The 19,856-nt window shown below is 44.1% G+C and overlaps 1 protein-coding gene across 1 annotated transcript in view; it reads left to right on the top strand.

Annotated features, from left to right (window-relative positions):
• PREP (prolyl endopeptidase) overlaps positions 1-19,856 on the top strand; it is a 124,120-nt gene that overhangs the window by 70,579 nt on the left and 33,685 nt on the right. Inside the window, 3 exon segments of the mRNA XM_034670908.1 lie at positions 489-680; positions 4,527-4,724; positions 10,903-11,006. Coding sequence (XP_034526799.1) covers positions 489-680; positions 4,527-4,724; positions 10,903-11,006 — 494 coding nt within the window.

Below are 19,856 nucleotides of genomic sequence, written 5' to 3'. Positions count from 1 at the left end.
TGTGTGTGTGTGTGTGTGTGTGTGTGTGTGAGAATGTGTGTACGTATGTGTGTCTCGTGTGTGTGTGTGTGTGTGTGCGCGCACATGTGAAATCAGCCCCAGAGGAGAACTACTGCCAGAGACCCAGAGAGGAATGATGAAGATGTGGAATTGTGTGGTGGCAGTTGAGGTAGCAGGAAGTGCTGAGATTTGAGACACACTCAGGTAGAAGAGGATTTCCCAGATTACGTGGGGCAGAGTCCTGAGAGGAGAGGTCCTTCAGTCTCCTTCATTGCTGGGTTTTTCAGGAAAAGAATTCTTCACATTTTTAAAAACCTTAAAATTCACCTGCACTTTTCCTTGCTCTTTCTCAAGCCTTAGCTCTTCCAAATACTGTGTCTGCTTTGTGTTCCATGGACAGAAAAGACCCACCCTTCCTTCCCTACACATAAATACACCACACCATCTTCAACACAGGAGAGGTGACAGGGATGCTTGGTCTCTCACAGGAATCCTGAAGTGGGTAAAACTGATCGACAACTTTGAAGGGGAATATGACTATGTGACCAATGAGGGGACAGTGTTCACGTTCAAGACAAATCGCCATTCGCCCAATTATCGCCTCATCAACATCGACTTCACGGATCCGGAGGAGTCGAAGTGGAAAGTGCTTGTTCCTGAGCACGAGAAAGATGTCTTAGGTAAGATTACATGCTACTTGACCACTGTGTGCTCTTGTTTTTGGTGAGAAGGCCATCAAATTGGTACAACTCTCATTCTCTGGTGACTGGTTACAAGGAAAAGAGTCTTCAGCCTTCAGTCATGGAGAGTGAAGTGTCTGAATGGCACAACCGGATATTTACTGGATGACATCTGTGTGGTTAGTACGATGTCATGCAGGGTCTTCATAAAAATTGTGGAGTATGAATCCAGGCTTTCAAAGGTAGTTTGTTGTTGTTTTGATATCAGTTCCCTCTCTGTGTAGTTATTATTTGATAATCATCACTGACATTTAATTTTTTAAACCATTTAGATGAGAATCCTTACCTTTTAGCTTTTGAATAACCTTTGGCTGTTTGTGTTATACCTGTTGTAGATCTCAGGGTGGATTTACAGTCCTCTTGTTGGAAAAGAGAAGAGACTGTTGTCAGGTGTCATTGAAGCTCACTGCAGCTACTGGTGTGTGCACTGAGCTACATTAACCTCTTGAGAACCTCCCTTCAGCAATTGTTTCAGAGTGCCCTTAAGTTCCCTCTTATTCATTTTCTCTGTGATTTTCCAGAAATGATATGCTGCTTTATAAATTATTCATTGCCTGAAAGCTAATTTGATTAGAATAAGGTCGCTAACTTTGTTACCGTTTTTTATACAAAAGGAGAGTCCAGTACCTTTAAGCCAATGAAGAGTTTACTTGTGGGAGGTGAACTTCTGCTCATGGGTTGAATAGGGTAGAATCTAGGGCCATCCCAAATTGTGAAGGTAGAAGATAGAAAATTAGGAAAATAATTCCTTTTGGGATCTGCAGAGTGGCCCTGTCTCTGATAAAGCAGTTCTTAATGTGTTTTTCAGTTAATTAACACACAAGTATTGGAGTCAGACAGGTCCAGGTTCATGTCCTGGAAAAGTAAGGGACTCTTTCTCCCTTGGCTCAAGGCAGTATCCCCTGTGCTTGGTACATTAAACCTGGCCTTGCTAGAAGGGAAAGGACAGACAGATGATTGTATCAGGGAGGGCTTCCTGCTGGGCCCTTGCTTCTGCAGTTCCCTTGGCCCTGGAAGAAGCACTCCTCTGGGTGTTTGCTTGAGATTCTCCTCAGCCCTTGGGCATCTGGCTGCACTCCACCACTTCTTCTGTACTGAGGTCTCTGCATCCTCCTGGGCAGTTCTATTGGATAGGACCCAAGACAACCCCATGCCTGCTCTTTACTGCAAAACCCACATCTGGATCTCTGAGGCAGCAGCGCACCCCAGGCCCTTCCCCTGGCTTCTAGATGTTCAGTCATAGTCCTTTTAGCTTCTCAGGTTTGGCTCTTTCATAAGCTGAGGTTCTCCCTAGGGGGAAGGGGGACCTGGAACATGACAGGGGCTCTCTTCAAGGAAATTCCTCCACCTACCTCCTCAAAATTCTCATTCACCCCCTGACCCTCATTTATATTTGGATGAGGGATCCATGAGCCAAGGAACAGGGTTTCGGCCATTTCCTTTAACACCTTCGTATGAGGAAATCTGGTTTGTAGTGACTCTGGTAGCCTGATGGCTTCTGTCTAAACTGAGTCAGAATGTCCCCCCAAGGATGGTAAGAGCCAGCATTTAGTGAATGCTTCCTAAGTGCCACATGAATTGACTTCACATTTGGTGGGTCCAAGCGAGCCTTTAGCAGCATAAGTCTTTGTGTAGGTGCCCTGGGTGTTTTTCAGGAGCAAGTCAGGTTGCGTCAGTGATCCTCGTATAGGGAGCTATGAGAGACAGAAATACTTCCCCAGACGTGAGTTTTCTGCCTTTTAAAGTCCCAAAGAAGTGGTTTCACTTATGACTTAAGGTGACATTCTCTATCACTTGTAGATAGAATGAGATGTAGGTCAGTGCTTGGAGATTTTTGGGGGGTGATATATTTTTACAGTCTTCCTTCTATAAGGTTTTAAGTTCTTTAGACTAGAAAGAGGAAACCTTCAGTATTGACTAGAACGCATCACTGCAAAGAGAAGTGCTGTTGAATTTGCGATATATCATTAGCACAGAATGCCCTATGAGAACAAAAACTAGAGGTGAGTCATAAAGTACAGCCATGAAGTGAGCGCTTTTGTTAATGACAGTCTGCAGATCACCTTGTCTTTATCGTATTCACTCTGCTTTAGAATTCTGACGTGCTCATAGTTAACACGGAGTGATTATTCTTTGACAGAAATAATTTACTTCAGTTTTTCCCCTGTACTTTCTTTAAAACATGAAGGCCACCTGAAATCTATTGCTTGACTGAGGCACTTTAAAAAAATTGTATTAGACGATGAGCAAATTACTTTTAGATGTAAGAGTTCTTCTGTCCTCTTGGCAGAAAAGCTTGCTAAGGTAACCCAAACAACCTAGCACCGTTAGACCCCGGGTGATCCTCGAGAGTTCCCTCTGGCCAGTGTCTTGTTCATATTGATAATTAGTCATCTTAGAAGCATGAACCGCTAGTTTCTTGGGTTGTAAGAATAAGTGTCAAGAACTCACCACCACCACACCCCACAGCATGAAAAGCTTGTCTTCTCCACATGTTTGAGCTAGATTACCTGCTACCCTGCCCTTCCTCTTACTATAGCATCGCTCCCTCAGAGGAGGGGGGTGCTGTCCTTACCTCAGGCCGATCCTGTGCACGCCAGCTTGGGGCCAGGGGCCTGCCCTTCCATTTTCTCCTCTCCCCATCCGCCCACTCACCTCCTGTCCTGGCTCTGTCACTGACAGTACTATTCCTGACATCGTTGCAACCTTGGGAGTTGAGGAGGACTCCTCTCTCTGTCTTACTGCCCGTAACCCCATGGTTACCACATCCTGACGATTTTTCTTGGGAAATGGGTTTCTTTTCTTCCCTCCCTAGACGTTGTTCCAGCTTGATTTGATTTGACTGGCTAATAATGGCAGTAGTGTTCTTCCTCGTCTCCCCTCCATCCTTCCATAGACCTCCATTGTTCTGTAGCCTTCATTGCTATCCTCTTTATTTACATTATCCTTCTGTCCAGACGGGAACTCCCCTGTAATGGCTAAGTGAGGACTAACCTCCCCTGTCCCGCTCACCAAACCCCCTGCAAACCACCACCCTCTCCACCTACCCCACACTGAGTAGCTTTTTTCTTCTTGAAAATGGATGTCTCACTTGTTCTCTTAACCAGTCTCCCTCCCTCCCTGCTGGTCATTCATACTCCTTTTCTCTCTCTCCTTTCCCAGCTCTGGCTTGGGAACTCCTTGAGTTGCCTGGCCTCGCACCACCTCATCCCCCTGAGAGCTGTCCTGTCTCTGACACCGCCCTAGGCACCCGTTACCTCACACCCCTGTTAAGATGTAGTTCAGTGCTTGCTTAAGGGCTCTTGTGTGTTTGGGGTCCCCAACCAGCCTCTCACTTACCTTCGCTTACATGTTACTGCTTGTATTTTTATCTGATTGTGTCTTAAGGGCAGAAGTGACATCATCTGCCTGCTTGTTTCTCCAGCACCTTGCAGGGTATCTGGCACATACCTGGGGCGTAATATATTTTTGTTGGAAAAAAGCCCGGGCAGACATGGTTCTACCTCCTATACCATGATACTGGGCACAAAATAAGTAGACAGGATTATTTGTATCACAAAATATTTTGTAGAATATTTTGTTTCCTCTGGACATGACAGTAACAGTCATTTATTAAAGGAATATGCTGGAACTAGATGAACAATTACATCTAGTTATAAAATCACTTTGCAAGTCTCATTACTGCATAACACAACGGAGAGCTGCAGAACCATTGTTCAACGAAGTACGTATGCTTTTCACTACTTTCAAAGCTACATTAGCTTTTATCTGTCCTTACTTTTTCAGAATGGGTAGCTTGCGTGAGGTCTAACTTTTTGGTGTTATGCTACCTTCACGACGTGAGGAACATTCTGCAGCTTCATGACCTGGCCACTGGTGCTCTCCTCAAGACCTTCCCACTGGAGGTCGGCAGCGTTGTGGGGTACAGCGGTCAGAAGAAGGACACCGAAATCTTCTATCAGTTTACTTCCTTTTTATCTCCAGGTGAGAGTCTTTTCACCAGTGTTACTCAGCTTAAAAATCAGACGAATGTTTGGGTTTCTTTTGGGACATGGAAATGGAATGCTGTGTTATTGAAAATCCCATATGCTGTATTATAGCAAGAATTACATAATGGGAATAAAACAGTAAAACAGATGCTTAGAACACAGGGAAATGGGAATGCCTAAAACGGCACACTCATTCTTCTTATATCCTGCGTCTCTGTTCTGGGGACAGGACCAACTGGTGTTCTAGGTTGGTTTAAAAAAATTAGTGTGAACACGTAGAACCAGAGATTCAGCCTTCAGTCTGTATGGGTCAGGATACACACAGTGCAGAGTAACTAAAAGCATTAAAGAAAAATCTGTAGTCCCATCTGACATGAAAAACCTGTTTTCTAAAACGGACTGAGAATAATTTGTGCTATTGTGAACTGAATTAAAATATAATTCTAAAAGTGTAGTCTTATGTCATATAGAAAAAAATGTGTCACTTGATTCAAGGGAAAAGGAAAAAAAAGTGCTTATAAGTTATGATACTGTGTTCCATGGTATAGCTTAATTTTTCCCAAAGTAAATATAGTTCTCTTTTTAACTTTTTTTCAGTTGGTCACATTCATTTTGCTGTTTTCGTTTTTCCTGCTTCTCCACTTGGCTGCCCGGGTTTTGTTGTAGGCAAAGCCACACGGATACTCTAATTTGTCCCAGGAGCCTGGCGTAGTTGGCAGCTTGCAGTTGACTGAGCAGACCCNGTTGTAGGCAAAGCCACACGGATACTCTAATTTGTCCCAGGAGCCTGGCGTAGTTGGCAGCTTGCAGTTGACCGAGCAGACCCTATCTTTTTTTTTTTTTTAAAGATTTTATTTATTTATTCGACAGAGATAGAGACAGCCAGTGAGAGAGGGAACACAAGCAGGGGGAGTGGGAGAGGAAGAAGCAGGCTCATAGCGGAAGAGCCTGATGTGGGGCTCGATCCCATAACGCCGGGATCACCCCCTGAGCCAAAGGCAGACGCTTAACCGCTGTGCCACCCAGGCGCCCCCGAGCAGACCCTATCTTAAAAGCAATCTGCCTGAAAACATTTCTGCACTTTCCTCATTTGTTTTTCAAGCTCCTTTGTAGCCCTTTTGTGCCATCCGGCCTTTTGGCCATCGTGCGGTCCCTGGCACAGTCGGCAGACGTAGGGGAGAGAGCTAGGCAGGTGCCGAAGTGGCTCTTTCGTCATGGGGTTCAGCCAGGTGGCAGCGATATGTCCTCTACTTTCATGTCTCTGTGTGTGTGTGTGTGTGTGTGTGTGTGTGCGCGCGCGTGCGTGCCTGACAGTCACAGAGCAGGCAACCGTGAGGAATCTCATCGGTGTGACAGCTTGCTTGTCAGGGTTATTGAAAGCAAGAGTGATGTTCTTCTGTAAGTAGGTCTGATGGTAGACCCGGAACACCAGCAAGCTCTACTTTCCCATGCGCCTTTCAGAGGATCCAGGGGGGCTGGGGAAGTGCTCAGAGCCATGTGGAAACCAGGCCCAGTGCCAGGAGTCAGAAACTGACAGGTCAGGAATCCCATGTTGGGGTGTCCCGTGCCACACCCCTTCTGCCCTGGGGTACAGGGGCAGCCAGTGGACAGGAACCAAGGAAAATCCATTTCTTCCAGATTACTATTCTCAACCCACTGCTGTGGGGGTTTACCATTTATTTCCCCAACTTACATTGGTGCCAGAATTTCTGCTTTAAAAATCCCATAGCTTATGGGGTGCCTGGGTGGCACAGCGGTTAAGCGTCTGCCTTCGGCTCAGGGCGTGATCCCGGCGTTATGAGATCAAGCCCCACATCAGGCTCCTCCGCTATGAGCCTGCCTCTTCCTCTCCCACTCCCCCTGCTTGTGTTCCCTCACTCGCTGGCTGTCTCTATCTCTGTCAAATAAATAAATAAAATCTTTAAAAAAATAAATAAATAAAAAATAAAAATCCCATAGCTTAAACAGTTTAAATGGATAAAGGGCAGTGAGAACGGGGTAGGGGTGACTCAACCATTCTTAATAAAAGCCAGAGTCCCCGAAGGCCTGTAAACCTCCTCCAGTGAGTCCATGTGACCATTTATTTCAGGAACAAGCTCATCATTACCTGGGCAAGAAAGGGCTCACTGACCTCGTGTAAAGAGATGGGTTCCGTGCCAAGCAGTGAAACACTAGCTGCGACTATTATGGCTGTGAAGTTTGAAAAGTTGAAAAGTTCTGTACCGCCGGGCAGTTTCTGAACAAGCTTTAATTTGTTGTCGTAATGCTTTGTTCTTCCCCTTTGTCTTATCTTACTCATTTTGCCTCCATCTTTTCTCTTTTCTCCCTAATGCAATTTTTGATGTCTAAAACCAGAGAACAGGGCTTCTGGTCTCAGGCCTTCTGGTCCAGAGTAAAAACAGCCATCAGAGCATTAAACTGGGTCTCGAAAGCGAGAACTGTCGGCACGTGTATATACATCCACGCACATACATACCAGAGGCTGTCTTTCCCTGGCCTCTGAAAATTAGCTGTCTGCTACTGTGGTAAACAACAGAGATTCTAAATTATAAGTAAAGCCTCAGGGCCAAAAATAACTACAGCTCCAGCTGTTTAGAACATGTGGTGGATCTGGCTGGTGGGCACCCGCTGACTTTGTTTCCCAGGGAGGCACCCAGTGAACACTATGAGCCCAAGCTATTTAGGACTTTTATACCTTGAGTCAAACTTGGGAGACAGTGAGCAGCCAGAGCAATTTGGAACACGATGCACTTACTCCCTGTGGCCCAAACCACTTAGTGACTGAGCTGATTAATTCTGTATTCATGGAGCTTCAGAGGGTTGTCTAAGGTTAGCTCCAGACAGACTTGCACCTTGTAATAATCCAGTATAGCAAGTCCCAGGTGCTGCATGGCTCTGGAAAATACGGATGAGCAAAGAAGCTTTGCCAGACTGTTTGGGAAAAGCAAAAAAAAAAAAAAAAAATTTAAGGCTTAATTTTTTTAGAGCAGTTTTAGGTTCACAGCAAAATCGGGAAGATACCAGAAATTTCCGGTATACCCCTGCCCCCACATCACCGCCTCCCTCATTATCAGCATCCCCCACCAGCATGGGACAGTTGTTCCAATTGATGAACCTACATTGACACATCGTAATCACCCAGAGTCCCTAGTTTGCATTGTAGTCAACCCTTGCTGTTGGACCTTCTATGGGTTTGGACAAATGTATAATGACATGTATCCATCATTATAGTATCCTATGGTATATTTTCACTGCCTTAAAAATCCTCTGTGCTCCCCCTATTCACCCCTCCCCTCAACCCCTGGCAACCACTGATGTGTTTACTGTTTCCACAGTTTTGTCTTTCTGCAGAATGTCATATGGGTGGATTCATGCAGCATGTAGAGTTTTCATACTGGCTTCTTTGACTTAGTACTAGGCATTTAAGTTTCCTCCATGTCTTTTCATGGGCTCAATAGCTTATTTCTTTTAGCCCTAAATAATACCCCATTGTCTGGATGTACCAAGATTTATTTACACATCCATCTTCTGAAGGACATCTTGGAAGCTTCCCAGTTTTAGCAGTTATGAATAAAGCTGCTATAAACATCCGTGTACAGATTTTTGTGTGGACATAACTTTTCAGCTCCTTTGTGTAAATACCAAGGAGTGCAAACATTTTTAAGACTTGCTTTAGTTTCCATTTGTGTTTTTTTCTTTTAATAACATTAAAACCCAGCCTATACAGGTGGGTCTATATGGATCATCTTTTAGAAAAAAATTTTTTTGCCTTCTCTGTATATATCCAGTTTTTCAAATCCTCTGATTTTTCTTTCACAGTTTCTCCCAGAGTGTCCCGTTCCTCTTAACTCCCACTCCCATTTCTTTTACCTCCTTACATTTATTTTCGATTATTGGGAATATATGAGCTGATCATCCCTGCCTCCTTCCTGTTACTCAAATGGGTTTGTTAAACCACTGCTTTCATCAGGAGACCCATGTCCTCAAGTCCAGACACCTCCTCTGGCCTTAAGGGACTTCCATAACCCAATTCTCTCTTTTATCCCTAAACGTGGAAATTCATTTGCTAGAGATCACCTAACCAGTCCTCTCAAGGGATGATTCTAAGATGTTTTCTCCAAACTCCACCTCCCTTGGACTTACCAAGGGGAATCAGGACACAAACCTCATCAGACAATAGGGATTCGCAGTATGTGAATGTGCAGTGGGCTCATGTAGGCTAACCCAGATGGATGTGCAAAGAGAAAGTATTGATCAAACGTATTAAGCGCTGGTACATTCAGGTTTAACCCAGCCTCCCCCACCTGCCACTTTTCCACAGGGCAGAGGAGAAGAAATCACGTTCTTGGCACCCTTTCTCTGAATGGTACCGAGACCCTCTTGCCTACTTGTTTTATTCTGCCGTTAGAGGATGTGATGTCTTAGTTTTTGCAGATAAACAGGCATTTAGAGTACATTTCCTATTCATTGTCTTTCACAGAGGAATTTGTATTCTGGTACTTTGGCGACTTGTCCAAGGTCATTGACCCAGCACCTTCAGAGGTGGGAGTCCTGGCTGCCCGGTTGTTTGCCATTCACTGTGGTGTAGGCTGCAGTGGCTCCAGGGAGAGTTGTTCTCGAACGGCACATGCTTGGTCTGCAGTCTTTTTTGTTACTTGTTTGGTTATTCAGGCTTGGTTTTTTCTTTTCTTTTCTTTTTTTTTTAAATAAGGATTCAGATCTTTTGTGTATTTTGAGGAAGGGGAGCAATACTGATCAAGAAACTTTTCAGAAATTAACATATCTCTGAAAATAGCCTCACCCTCGAGATTACATTCAGCTACACAGGAATAATACTCAGTATATCCGGTACATTAGAATGTATGCCACCCCCCCCAAAAAAAATGTATGCCCAGAGTGTAGTTTGGAACTACTTGATGTATAAAGACATATTTATATTTCAACAGATACCCAAGTATGACTTTAAACTAGGAAAGCCAATACTTTGGTCATGTTACTTATCTTCTCTCTGACAGTATTAATCATACTTCCTGTTATAGTACCTTAAAATAATTTGTCTGTAAGCATGAGACTTGCGATGACATTCATAGGGATCAACAGTCGTACTATCAATGAATGTAAGCATCTTGCTCTTTGCCATGGGGGATGCAGAGTACTGTTTCTCATCCGTTAATAAAGTGCACGCACAGAGGAGGTGAGAAGAAAGCAAGCCGCCATCAAAATGCGTGATCAGTCAATTTGAATGTGTCCTGTGGGAGTACCGTTTGGTTTCTAGTTTTCTAGCAAGTATTGGGATCACCAAATCGATTTTTCATACATTTGACAGCATATGTTTAAAGTATTGTGTGGGAGGGTTGTTTCCACACCAGCCACTCTGGATGACTAATTCTGTTTCATAAACCACCCCAGTGTCATTGTTTTCGAATAGTAACGACTCATCTTACTTATTGTTTCTTTGATTGCGTTTAAGTGTTAGAGTGTAATAGCATTAAATTCAGGAAATGGAATTTTAATTAGTGATTAAATAAGCTGGCATTCTTGGTGTATATTCATTAATTTGTGTTGTGCACAGTTCATGGCATAATCAAAATTTTTAAAGCAACTCTAAAATGGTACCTGATCAAATTGGGTCCCTGATTGCTGTCCACATGTGTGTCAGTGGACAGGTGGGTGTCGGGTATCTGGAGCCCCAGAGTTCCCATCAAGAGCCCCTGACTGGCTGTTGACTTTGGGCAAATCGTTTGAGTTTTCCATCGTACTCACCTTGCCAGTGAAATGTCCCTACATAGAGTTTCCCATCTCCTTTGACCCGCACTCCTAAGTGACCTGGCATAGGGAAGCCTGTCAAGTTTCCACTGTGACATTTTTCTACCTCTTCTCATATTCACAGAATGCTGTGGAATCTTCTCAAATGCCCTCGCAGATTACGGTTGTAAAAAGGAAGACCGCATGTGGTAGTGATGATGAGGGGTGAACACTCACGTAGCACCCCACACACCAGACTGTTCTAAGCACTCTTGGTGCGGTAACCCTTACCGGCCTCAGAGAATACCTAGGTCCCTCCCTGATGCTCCTCTCTTGCTCTTTGCTGCGTCCGGTGGTGCTGTGTGATCCTAGTCCTCCTTGTATCCAGTGAGTTCGTGGACTAAACCAGGACTTCTGCTTCCTTCCAGGTATCATTTATCACTGTGACCTCACCAAAGAGGAACTGGAGCCAAGAGTCTTCCGAGAGGTTACCGTGAAAGGGATCGATGCTTCTGATTACCAGACAGTCCAGGTACGGAGCAGTTACGAGGGTTAGAAAACCTGACTTCCAGGCCGGGCCATCGCCACCCTAGTTTGTCAGGAGTCGTGGAGGGAATGCTCGGTAATGCAGACAACAGGGTGCTCCTGCTGTCCCTGGGCACAGAGCCGGGCACGGTCCCGCCCTGCTAGAGCGTGCAGCTTCTCCCATAGCTGCTGCTCTTGACCGGAAACCGGAGTCCCCTGTGGGGGCATCTTACTGCAGGAGCTGTCAAAGCAGCACCGTTTGTCTGCTTGCTGGAGAGGGTTATGGGCTAGCCCAGGGCCTGTGATGTCCCAAGTAACACACAGATCTGCCGTACACGAAGTCCAGGGCTGCGAGTCCCTCTTTCCCATCTGACGGTCATGTGTACTTGTGCCTGGCACAGACGAGGCACTCCATAAAATATTAACATGAATGGCCTGATTAATTGTCATGGCACCACAAGCTCCACCTCTGGCCACCCGTCCTTCCAGGTTAAGATTCTCCATTTTTGTTTTTTCAGCTCCCCAAAGGCATTGAGTCTACCAGAAACTGAATCATTTATTGATTGAGGACGTAGAATGTTCCTTTGCAATGAGAGGTCACTGGAGGTACCAGGTGTTTATCAGGGCTCTCCCCTGTGGAGGGCCGGACCACACAGACCACAGATTAGGAATCCAAACACTGTGAAGGAAGCGTAGAGCAAAGAGCTGGATGCTTCCGTCTTTGTGAAACCAGGGCATTATTTTATAGCTTGTTGAGTTACCCTTCACCTGTCTAGAAGTGGTCTAGATCATAAGTAAAGTGTTACAGAAACCCATGGTGGGCCGGATCTGGCCCAGGGCTGCAGCCTCTCAACCCTTGCTCTAGATCAGGAGTTGGTGAGCTGGCCTCTGGTTTTGTGGGAGAACAGCCACGCCCATCTGTTTACATGGTGTCTTGGTGCATTAATAGCCCACTACGTCTAAACTACTTAGTATTTACCCCTCTACGAAAAAGTTTGTTGTTCCCTGGTCTATATTAAAAAGTACTTATAAAATCCGAATGTTCTCAGGTGCATAGGGAGCTTTGTCATGAAGCTCTGTCAGGCCTGAAATGTGCGTATACTCATTGGGTGACATTGGGTGAGTCATTTAACCTTTCTACTACAAGTTTTTTTTAGCTGTAAGATAGAGATGGTATCTATTTTACAGGATTCCTATAGTGTTGTATGAAATGATATAAAGTGTCAGGCACATAGAATATAATCCACTTTTTCAGTCAATATTAGAAATAAATGTAACAGACTATTAGACTTCTGTATCTATTTTGGCTTGCTGCTGCTTTCATTTTCAAGGTGAGCTATTGCTTCGAGAGAGATCCTGTGGGAGCCAATAGCTCGTCTGGCGCTTACATGGTTCGCTAAATCACCCTAGTCCTGTATTAGACTTTAAAAATCATTTTTAGGCTGTTGTTCTTTGCTGTTAGCCCTTTTCTCCATGTATTGAAAATTTGTCCCTTCAAATGTCACATGTGACCTCCCCAGGGCCTACGTCTAGTCTTTGCCTCAGCAGCCCTGGGGCCAGGGTGTGCTCATACACGCCATCGCCTCCCCCGTCAGTAACGCCAGGGATGCCCAAGCGGTACCCACTGACTGCCCCTCCTCTGCCCTCAAGGGCGAGGCCTTGGCTGCCCTAGAATTGGACAGTCACCTAAGAAAGACCCCCTGTCATCTCATCTCTACTGTGCAGCCATTCAGCTCTATTTTTTAAAAAAAACACATTATTGTCTTCTCCTTTCCAGCTTCCCACAAATAATTAGTGCTCAAGTCAGCAGTTATCTCTGGCGTTTGGGTGAGGGAGAGGCACCTATAATAATGCCGGGAAGGCAGCTGCTTACAGGGAAGTAACTCTTCTCACAGGGAGGGCGGTTGGAATTGTTTCTCCTGTCAAGTAGCTGTTCTTGTCCGTGCTGCTAATAGTAATATTCTTGATGGTGATACACAGAGAAACTAGTTACAGCTAATGTGTATTGTTTTCATTTATAAATGAAAAGATAAAATGTTACAGCTGAGCAAGTGCTTGGCGGAATAGAAATCTCTCCACCACGTAGGTAGCCTGACATCTCCACATTTAACCAGGGAAGAGACAAGCTGGGGTGATGTCCATTGTCTGTATCATGGGACAACTGAACTCCTCTGTGCCTGGTTCTTGTACTTCACCAAGAAAACTTCCCTGATGTTGAGCTACCCAAAAACAACCTTTTGTTTCTACTACTGCAGTAAGGAAGCAAAAAGGGAGAAAGATGGTAAATATTTGACAGGATAGTAACTGGACAGAACACATCGCTTCCCACATCTCAGTGCACTGCCCCTCATTTCCAGATTCTGGGAAATGGAGCTGTGCCTGTGGACAGAGATGTGTAATGCCAATAGGGGAGTTTCTGTTGATGAGACACATCAGAGCTCTTGCACGGAGTTACCCAAACAGAATTCTTTCATCGTTTATGGGTGCCTTTGAGCTGCTCTTTGATACCACAGTACCATAGACTTGTCTCACTTAAACTCCATCGTGCAGTGGTTTAGATTCACGTGCATTGGCAGAGCTTTGACGTGACATGTGAGCGTGACAGATGTTCTCACATTTTGATTAGGTTCTCGGTGGTGTTGCCAACAATGACCTAAGCATTGTAAAAGCAGGCCCTTGAGGGGGATTTATGCACGAATGGAAAACATCCTGGTGGTGTGTAATAGAAACCACAGCATTTTTGTGGGGGGGGGAAGATATTTTTGTTTTCAGTCACTTTAGTGTAATGTCACTTTTGATTCCTCTTAACCCTGCTGTTTATATTTATTCCATATGTGATTTAAAAAGAAGATACTCTGGGCTGTTTGTGATTCCTTCTTAACATTTTGCGAGGCATGTTTTCATTGGGAGCAAATACTGCGGCACAGATTACACTGCGTCAGTGGTCAGGGCAACTCATGGTGGCTGTGACCACGTACACCTACCTGGTGGGGTAGCTGGTAAGATAGACCAAGACAAGGAGAAAGAGAAGGTCAAAGAAACACAGGCTAAGTAAGTCAAAGGGCTACTCTTGCGTGTGGTACATTCATGCAGGACCCAGTGCATCTTGAGTTTGGGGGGCGGGAGGGATATGGTGTCATATTTTGCTGGCAGACATAGAACAAAACTGTCTGTATAACCTTTACCCATTCCTGACTGCAGCTGCGGGTAGAAAATTGATTTGTGTCAGGAATATAATTTTGAAAATCAGATCCTGGAAAAACTGTTCATTTTTCATACAGTCAGGGGTACATATAAAAATACAGTTTTAGATAGGATTATCAAACCTGCAGTTGACTAATCCTGTCTTTTTTCTTTTTTTATGGTGAATGACACGTCCGCATAATATGGATTAGAACCTCCGTGCCCCTCTCTTTAAAAAGAAGCTGAAATACTGAACATTAGAAATTACATTCATAAAATAAGTTTGATGATAAGTGATTTACCTGAAAAAATCTGTCTACCTTTATAATTAGTAATGTGCTTCATTTTAAACAAATGTGAAGTAATAGGGAAGTGGTAAATTTAGTCTGTCAACAAGTATGACCTGACCTTCAATGCCGCTGGTACTGTTTGCATACAGAGGATTTCTGGACACAAGGCATTGACCCTGGGAAATTTACAGTCAGACTGGAATGTTGAAACATACAGATCTGAAAGGTCTGTATGCCAGGGTGTTCTGTCCGTGAGCAAGGGCAGGGTGCAGCCAGTCAGAGCTCCAGTGTTGAAGACCATCCTCGCTGGGCTGGAGGAGGAGGTCTTCACAGGAGGGTGGGTGCTTCCGTAATCCCTAGTTGCCCAGGAGACTCCTGACCGGTTTTACCACCAACCTCGTTTGGAGACTGCCTCTGCCTTCTCGCAGCAGGTTAATTTCATAATGTCACAGCAAATTCAAGCGGGGAATCACGCCCTCAGTATCCCGTGCAGTGGGCTGCCTTTTGTCATTTGTGGATGGAATAGTGTTTGCACCGCGGTGGAATGTGCATGATACGTAGTGCAGCAAAGTGTACTTTTTAGGTTCTCAGTATCTCATTTTTGTCCAGCCAGCTGAGAGATTGGCTTTTTTTTCATCCCCAAATGAAAGACAAAATTTATAGACCTGAAAAAGAACAGTGAACAGAGTGTACTGTGAATAAACTCCGTTATCGACAGTTTCCACATTTCATAAAAGACAATAAATTGGAAGGAAGGTCCAATTTTATGGGTGAAAGCAAACCATATAGTACAAAAATAGTAAAAATCATCTTGATTCCTGTTTTCTTATGCTTAGTAGGGACTTTGCTGAGGTTTACCCGCAGTAATGCATATGAAACACCAGGAACATCCCAAAGGCAGTTTGCTGGGTAACTGAGAAGAAATGTTAAAATTAAATAATTCTTTGGGTTTACCAGAATGCCTTAAAGTGGAGGGAGTGGGAACATGGAACATAAGAACTAAGAAGATCAGTAGGGGAAGAAAGGCATAAAGAAAGGGGGGGTAATCAGAAGGGGGAATGAAGCATGAGAGATTATGGACTCTAAGAAACAAACTGAGGGCTTCAGAGGGGCGGGCAGTGGGGGAAAGGGATAGACTGGTTGTAGGTAGTAAGGAGGGCACGTATTGCATGGTGCACCGGGTGTTATACGCAACTAATGAATCATCGAACTTTACATCAGAAACCAGGGATGTACTGTATGGTGACTAACATAATAAAAAAACATTAAAAAAAATTAAAGTGGAGGGAGTGGGGATTTTTTCTTTAATTTAGTGTAGATTTTTCTGACCTTGGTGATAACTGATTTGTGGTTGCTAGCATACACAGGCTTTGCCATTCAGACAACATATGCTCAGAACATTAATTAGCCCTTTAACATTTGTTAACTTCTGTGCTGAGCGCATGACACACCCAGTTTTTGGATATTGACTCATCCACATCCCCAGTGAGCTGACCATTGATCATGTTTTTCTGTAGCGCTGTGTTCTCACAGGTGCCGGTCAGAAATCTTCAGAAATGTTAGTGAAGAGTGACTGGGGAACATTTTCAAAAAGAACTTTCTGAGGGGTCACTGTGCTTGCATATGATTAGGAAACGGCTTTAAATTGTTCTTGACGGGGCACCCAGGTGGCACAGTCGTTAAGCGTCTGCCTTCGGCTCAGGGCGTGATCCCGGCATTATGGGATCGAGTCCCACATCAGGCTCCTCCGCTAGGAGCCTGCTTCTTCCTCTCCCACTCCCCCTGCTTGTGTTCCCTCTCTAGCTGGCTGTCTCTGTCTCTGTCAAATAAATAAATAAAATCTTTAAAAAAATAATAAAGATAAAAATAAATTGTTCTTGACGATTGAGTGCCTGAGCACCCCGGTTATTGGAGATACTATGTTTCACAGTGGCATTTTCTTGCATAAACAGATTCCCACCCCGCTTTAGAACTCTGTTTGTCATGCAGGCATTCTAGATTGAGGGTATAATGTTCGTGTTCAGAGGGTACATGTTTGTGTCTCTTTTCCCTTTTGGTATGAGCCGTGTTAAAATAATTTGACTGTAAAGGTTGCCAAAGAGTTTGGTTTTTGTTATCTTATAATAGAGAAATAAGTTACGGGGCCCAAGTCAGTAACTGCTGCCGTCCTCATACCGCTGTAAATAAATCCAAAGGACATTACTTTGCAGCAACCTGCAAATATGTAACCCTCTTCTGGTAAAAATTCCAAGGTGGCCTTGAGAATTGAGCCACCGGTCCCCGTAATGAGAAGCCTGGGGAGGTGTCTTGGGCCTTCCATGAGCCTTCGCTGTGGCAGCGTGGGTGAAAGCCAGGCCTGTGCTAACCTTGCTCAGAGCTTCTCTGAACTGTGCTGAGGAAATGGAGTCTGCGTGGAGATGGGGGCCAGGAAGACTGCTGAACCCACCCTGGTGACTGAGAGCCTGAGGAGGGCGGCCAGGAAAAAGAAGCCCTATTGCTTGGCTGTCCTTGGGGACACAGTGGTGACTCAGCAGCAGGCGTATTTGCTCAGCTTATTTTGCTGAGACGTTAATGAGTTAGCAGGTGTTGATTCTGTTTGAATGGCTCAGATTCACTTCCTAGAAGGCCATCATAGATTTATTGTTCTTTATTGTATTAGAGGCCCTAAATGTCAAAGATCAGGCTACATGTAAATTCAGTACATAGGTGACAACTATACTCATTGGAGATTTGTTCTTCCTAAGTACACACAAAATTTATAATTTGTACATTACAAGCTACATTATATTTGATTATCTGTACATTGTAATATATCAGATATCTACAGATAATACTGAGTTTGCTGTCATATGTAATAAAGCCACTTAAATAGATTCAAATTTTGTTTACCTTGTTCTAAGAGTCATGGCTTTGGAGATGCATTAAAAGTCGCAGGTTACTGAGCTTTGCTGATGTGCAGGTGGGTAGATTTCCGATTACTCACTGCTAATAATTAGCTCCAGCTCCTTGCTAGAAAATGGTCTTGGGAAAAGAATGTCCTGTTTCATTATCCTATAGAAAACAAAGTAGCAAGTAACTTCCTTGTTATCAGAACTGAGTCAGTAGCATGGTATCCTCTATGAATGGTGTGTGTGCAAATAGTACTTTTGTCATTTTAATAATTTTTTGTCTTTAAATATGAATTTGAATCTTGGGGTGCCTGGGTGGCTCCGTCGGTTAAGCACCCAACCCTTGGTTTTGGCTCAGGTCATGATCCCAGGATCCTGGGATGGAGCCCCATGTCAGGCTCCGCACTCAGTGTGGAGTCCGCTTCTCCCTCTCCTTCTGACCCTCCTCTCCTTCTCTTAAATAAAGGGATAAGTCTTTAAAACAATAAAAATCTGAATCTCAAGGTATGTTATTCAGATTAGATTCAGCTATGAGCAACAGGAAACATCAAAATTACCATAGGTTAAAGAAGAGAGACATTTATTTCCCTCTCAGAGAAAAGAAGCGCAGGAGGAATCAATTCAGGGCCGACTTGGTATCTAAGGTGCGAGGAATCCAAGCTCCTGCTCTGCTTTCTTGCTGCTTCTTCCCACGTAGCTTCTGTTCCCAGCATCTCTTCATGGTACTCAAACGCTGCTGGCCATCCAGCCACATTATATCCACTTTCTAGCCAACAGGGAGGCAGCCGTAGGGAAGAAGAGCGAAGTGGGGGAGGGAAGGTCCTTGTCAGAGGTTTTAGAAGCATGTTTGCTAAAGGTGAAACATTCTGTCTGCTTTCATCTTATTGGCGAAAAAGTACTCATTTGGCCACATCTAGCGCAAAGAGGTTTACAGATGTAGTTTTAGTTCCAGAAAAAAAATGTGTGCAAGTAAATTGGGCCCTTTTTATCGATGAAACAGGGGAATAGACATTGGGGGACAACTAGCAGTCTGTCACACAAGACAAAATAGGACTTCAGCAAAAATTTTTGGTGTGGGTGGGGCACCTGGGTGGCCCGGTTGGTTAACTAAGCGTCTACCTTAGGCTCAGGTCATGATCCCAGGGTCCTGGGATCGGGCCTTGTGTTGGACTCGCTGCTCAGCGGGGAGTCTGCTTCTCCTTCTCCCTGCAACTTCCCCTGCTTGTGCTCTCTCTCTCTCTCTCTCTCTCGCTCTTGTTCTTGCTCAAATAAAAAAATAAATAAAAATCTAAAAAAAATTTGGTGTGGACCCTGAGATCAAGGAACTCAAACGCCACCTGGTGGCCAGGTACCTAAACCTCGGGGTCAGTATTAGAAAAAGACTGGAAAAGGTGAATATTCAAATATTGTAATTACAGATAACAGAAATCATGTACTACAAAGAGAGAAGCACCCTTTAAAGAGGCTCTTCTCCCGTTAAGAAATACCTTTAATATTGCTTCCAGAACATGAGTTATGTATTTCTTGAACTCTGGTCTTGACTTTAGCAGAAGTGTAATGCAAGGCAAGATGGGACTCTGAGAATTAGAATCAAGATGAAGTATAAGAGGTTATCTCTGGCAGGATGAGGAAGCCAGGTAAGCTAGGTCCAGATGGTTCTCCAGATGTTTGACTGCATGCTACAGTCTTCTTGCCTGGGAAAACCAACTCCCAACCACCCTCCTGTGAAGGATGTGGACACAGGCCGTCCTTGCAGGACCTCCTCATTAGAATGGAAGCATAGCACAGATCCCTTTGGGGAGGGGTTCAAGTCTCCAATTTCATAGCCGCCTCTTTGCTTTTTCCTAGGTGATCTATTCTCCCACTAATTTTGGGCTGCAGACAAAGTTGTGTGCTTTCCAGTTGCATATACATTAGGGTTCATATAGTTGAGACCTCTCATTTTACAGATGAGGAAACTAAAAATTGATGTGTTTGAACAAAGGTAACAGTGTAAAGAAGTGACAGAGCCGAGACTAGAATGCAGAGCTCCAGAGTTGTGCTGATCTGCATACTTCATTATCAGGATGAATTATTGCACACTCTATAGCTCAGTTACTGTTTTTTTCACCTCTAAAATAAATTAGACTAAAAGGCTTCTAAATTCCTATGCCTGCTTACCTCTAAAAGTACGTTTCTGCATCATGTGGGTATCCAGTGATTTCTTTGTAAACTCTTATGGAGCCTGTTAAACAATAAAAATACTCTTTGTGTGAAAGGGGAGACACTAAGGGCCCATAAATACATTTTAAAATTTGCTTATAAATACGATTTATTTTAGTGTTCACTTCTAATCTCCTTGTTGCAGGTTAATGGAGATTCTCATTTCCTTATCCATTTATTTATATATTATATATTCACATACATATACATACAATCGGAGGAGTTTTAGGTAAGTCTTAAATGTTGGTCACCACACGGCAGCCTGAAACTCCACTTAAAAGTGAAATAAAACTT

This window comes from Ailuropoda melanoleuca, chromosome 10 (genome assembly GCF_002007445.2).
Source record: "Ailuropoda melanoleuca isolate Jingjing chromosome 10, ASM200744v2, whole genome shotgun sequence".
NCBI classification, from domain to species: Eukaryota; Metazoa; Chordata; class Mammalia; order Carnivora; family Ursidae; genus Ailuropoda; species Ailuropoda melanoleuca.
Note: the sequence above shows the minus strand (reverse complement) of the source record. Positions and strands in the feature narration are given on the sequence as shown.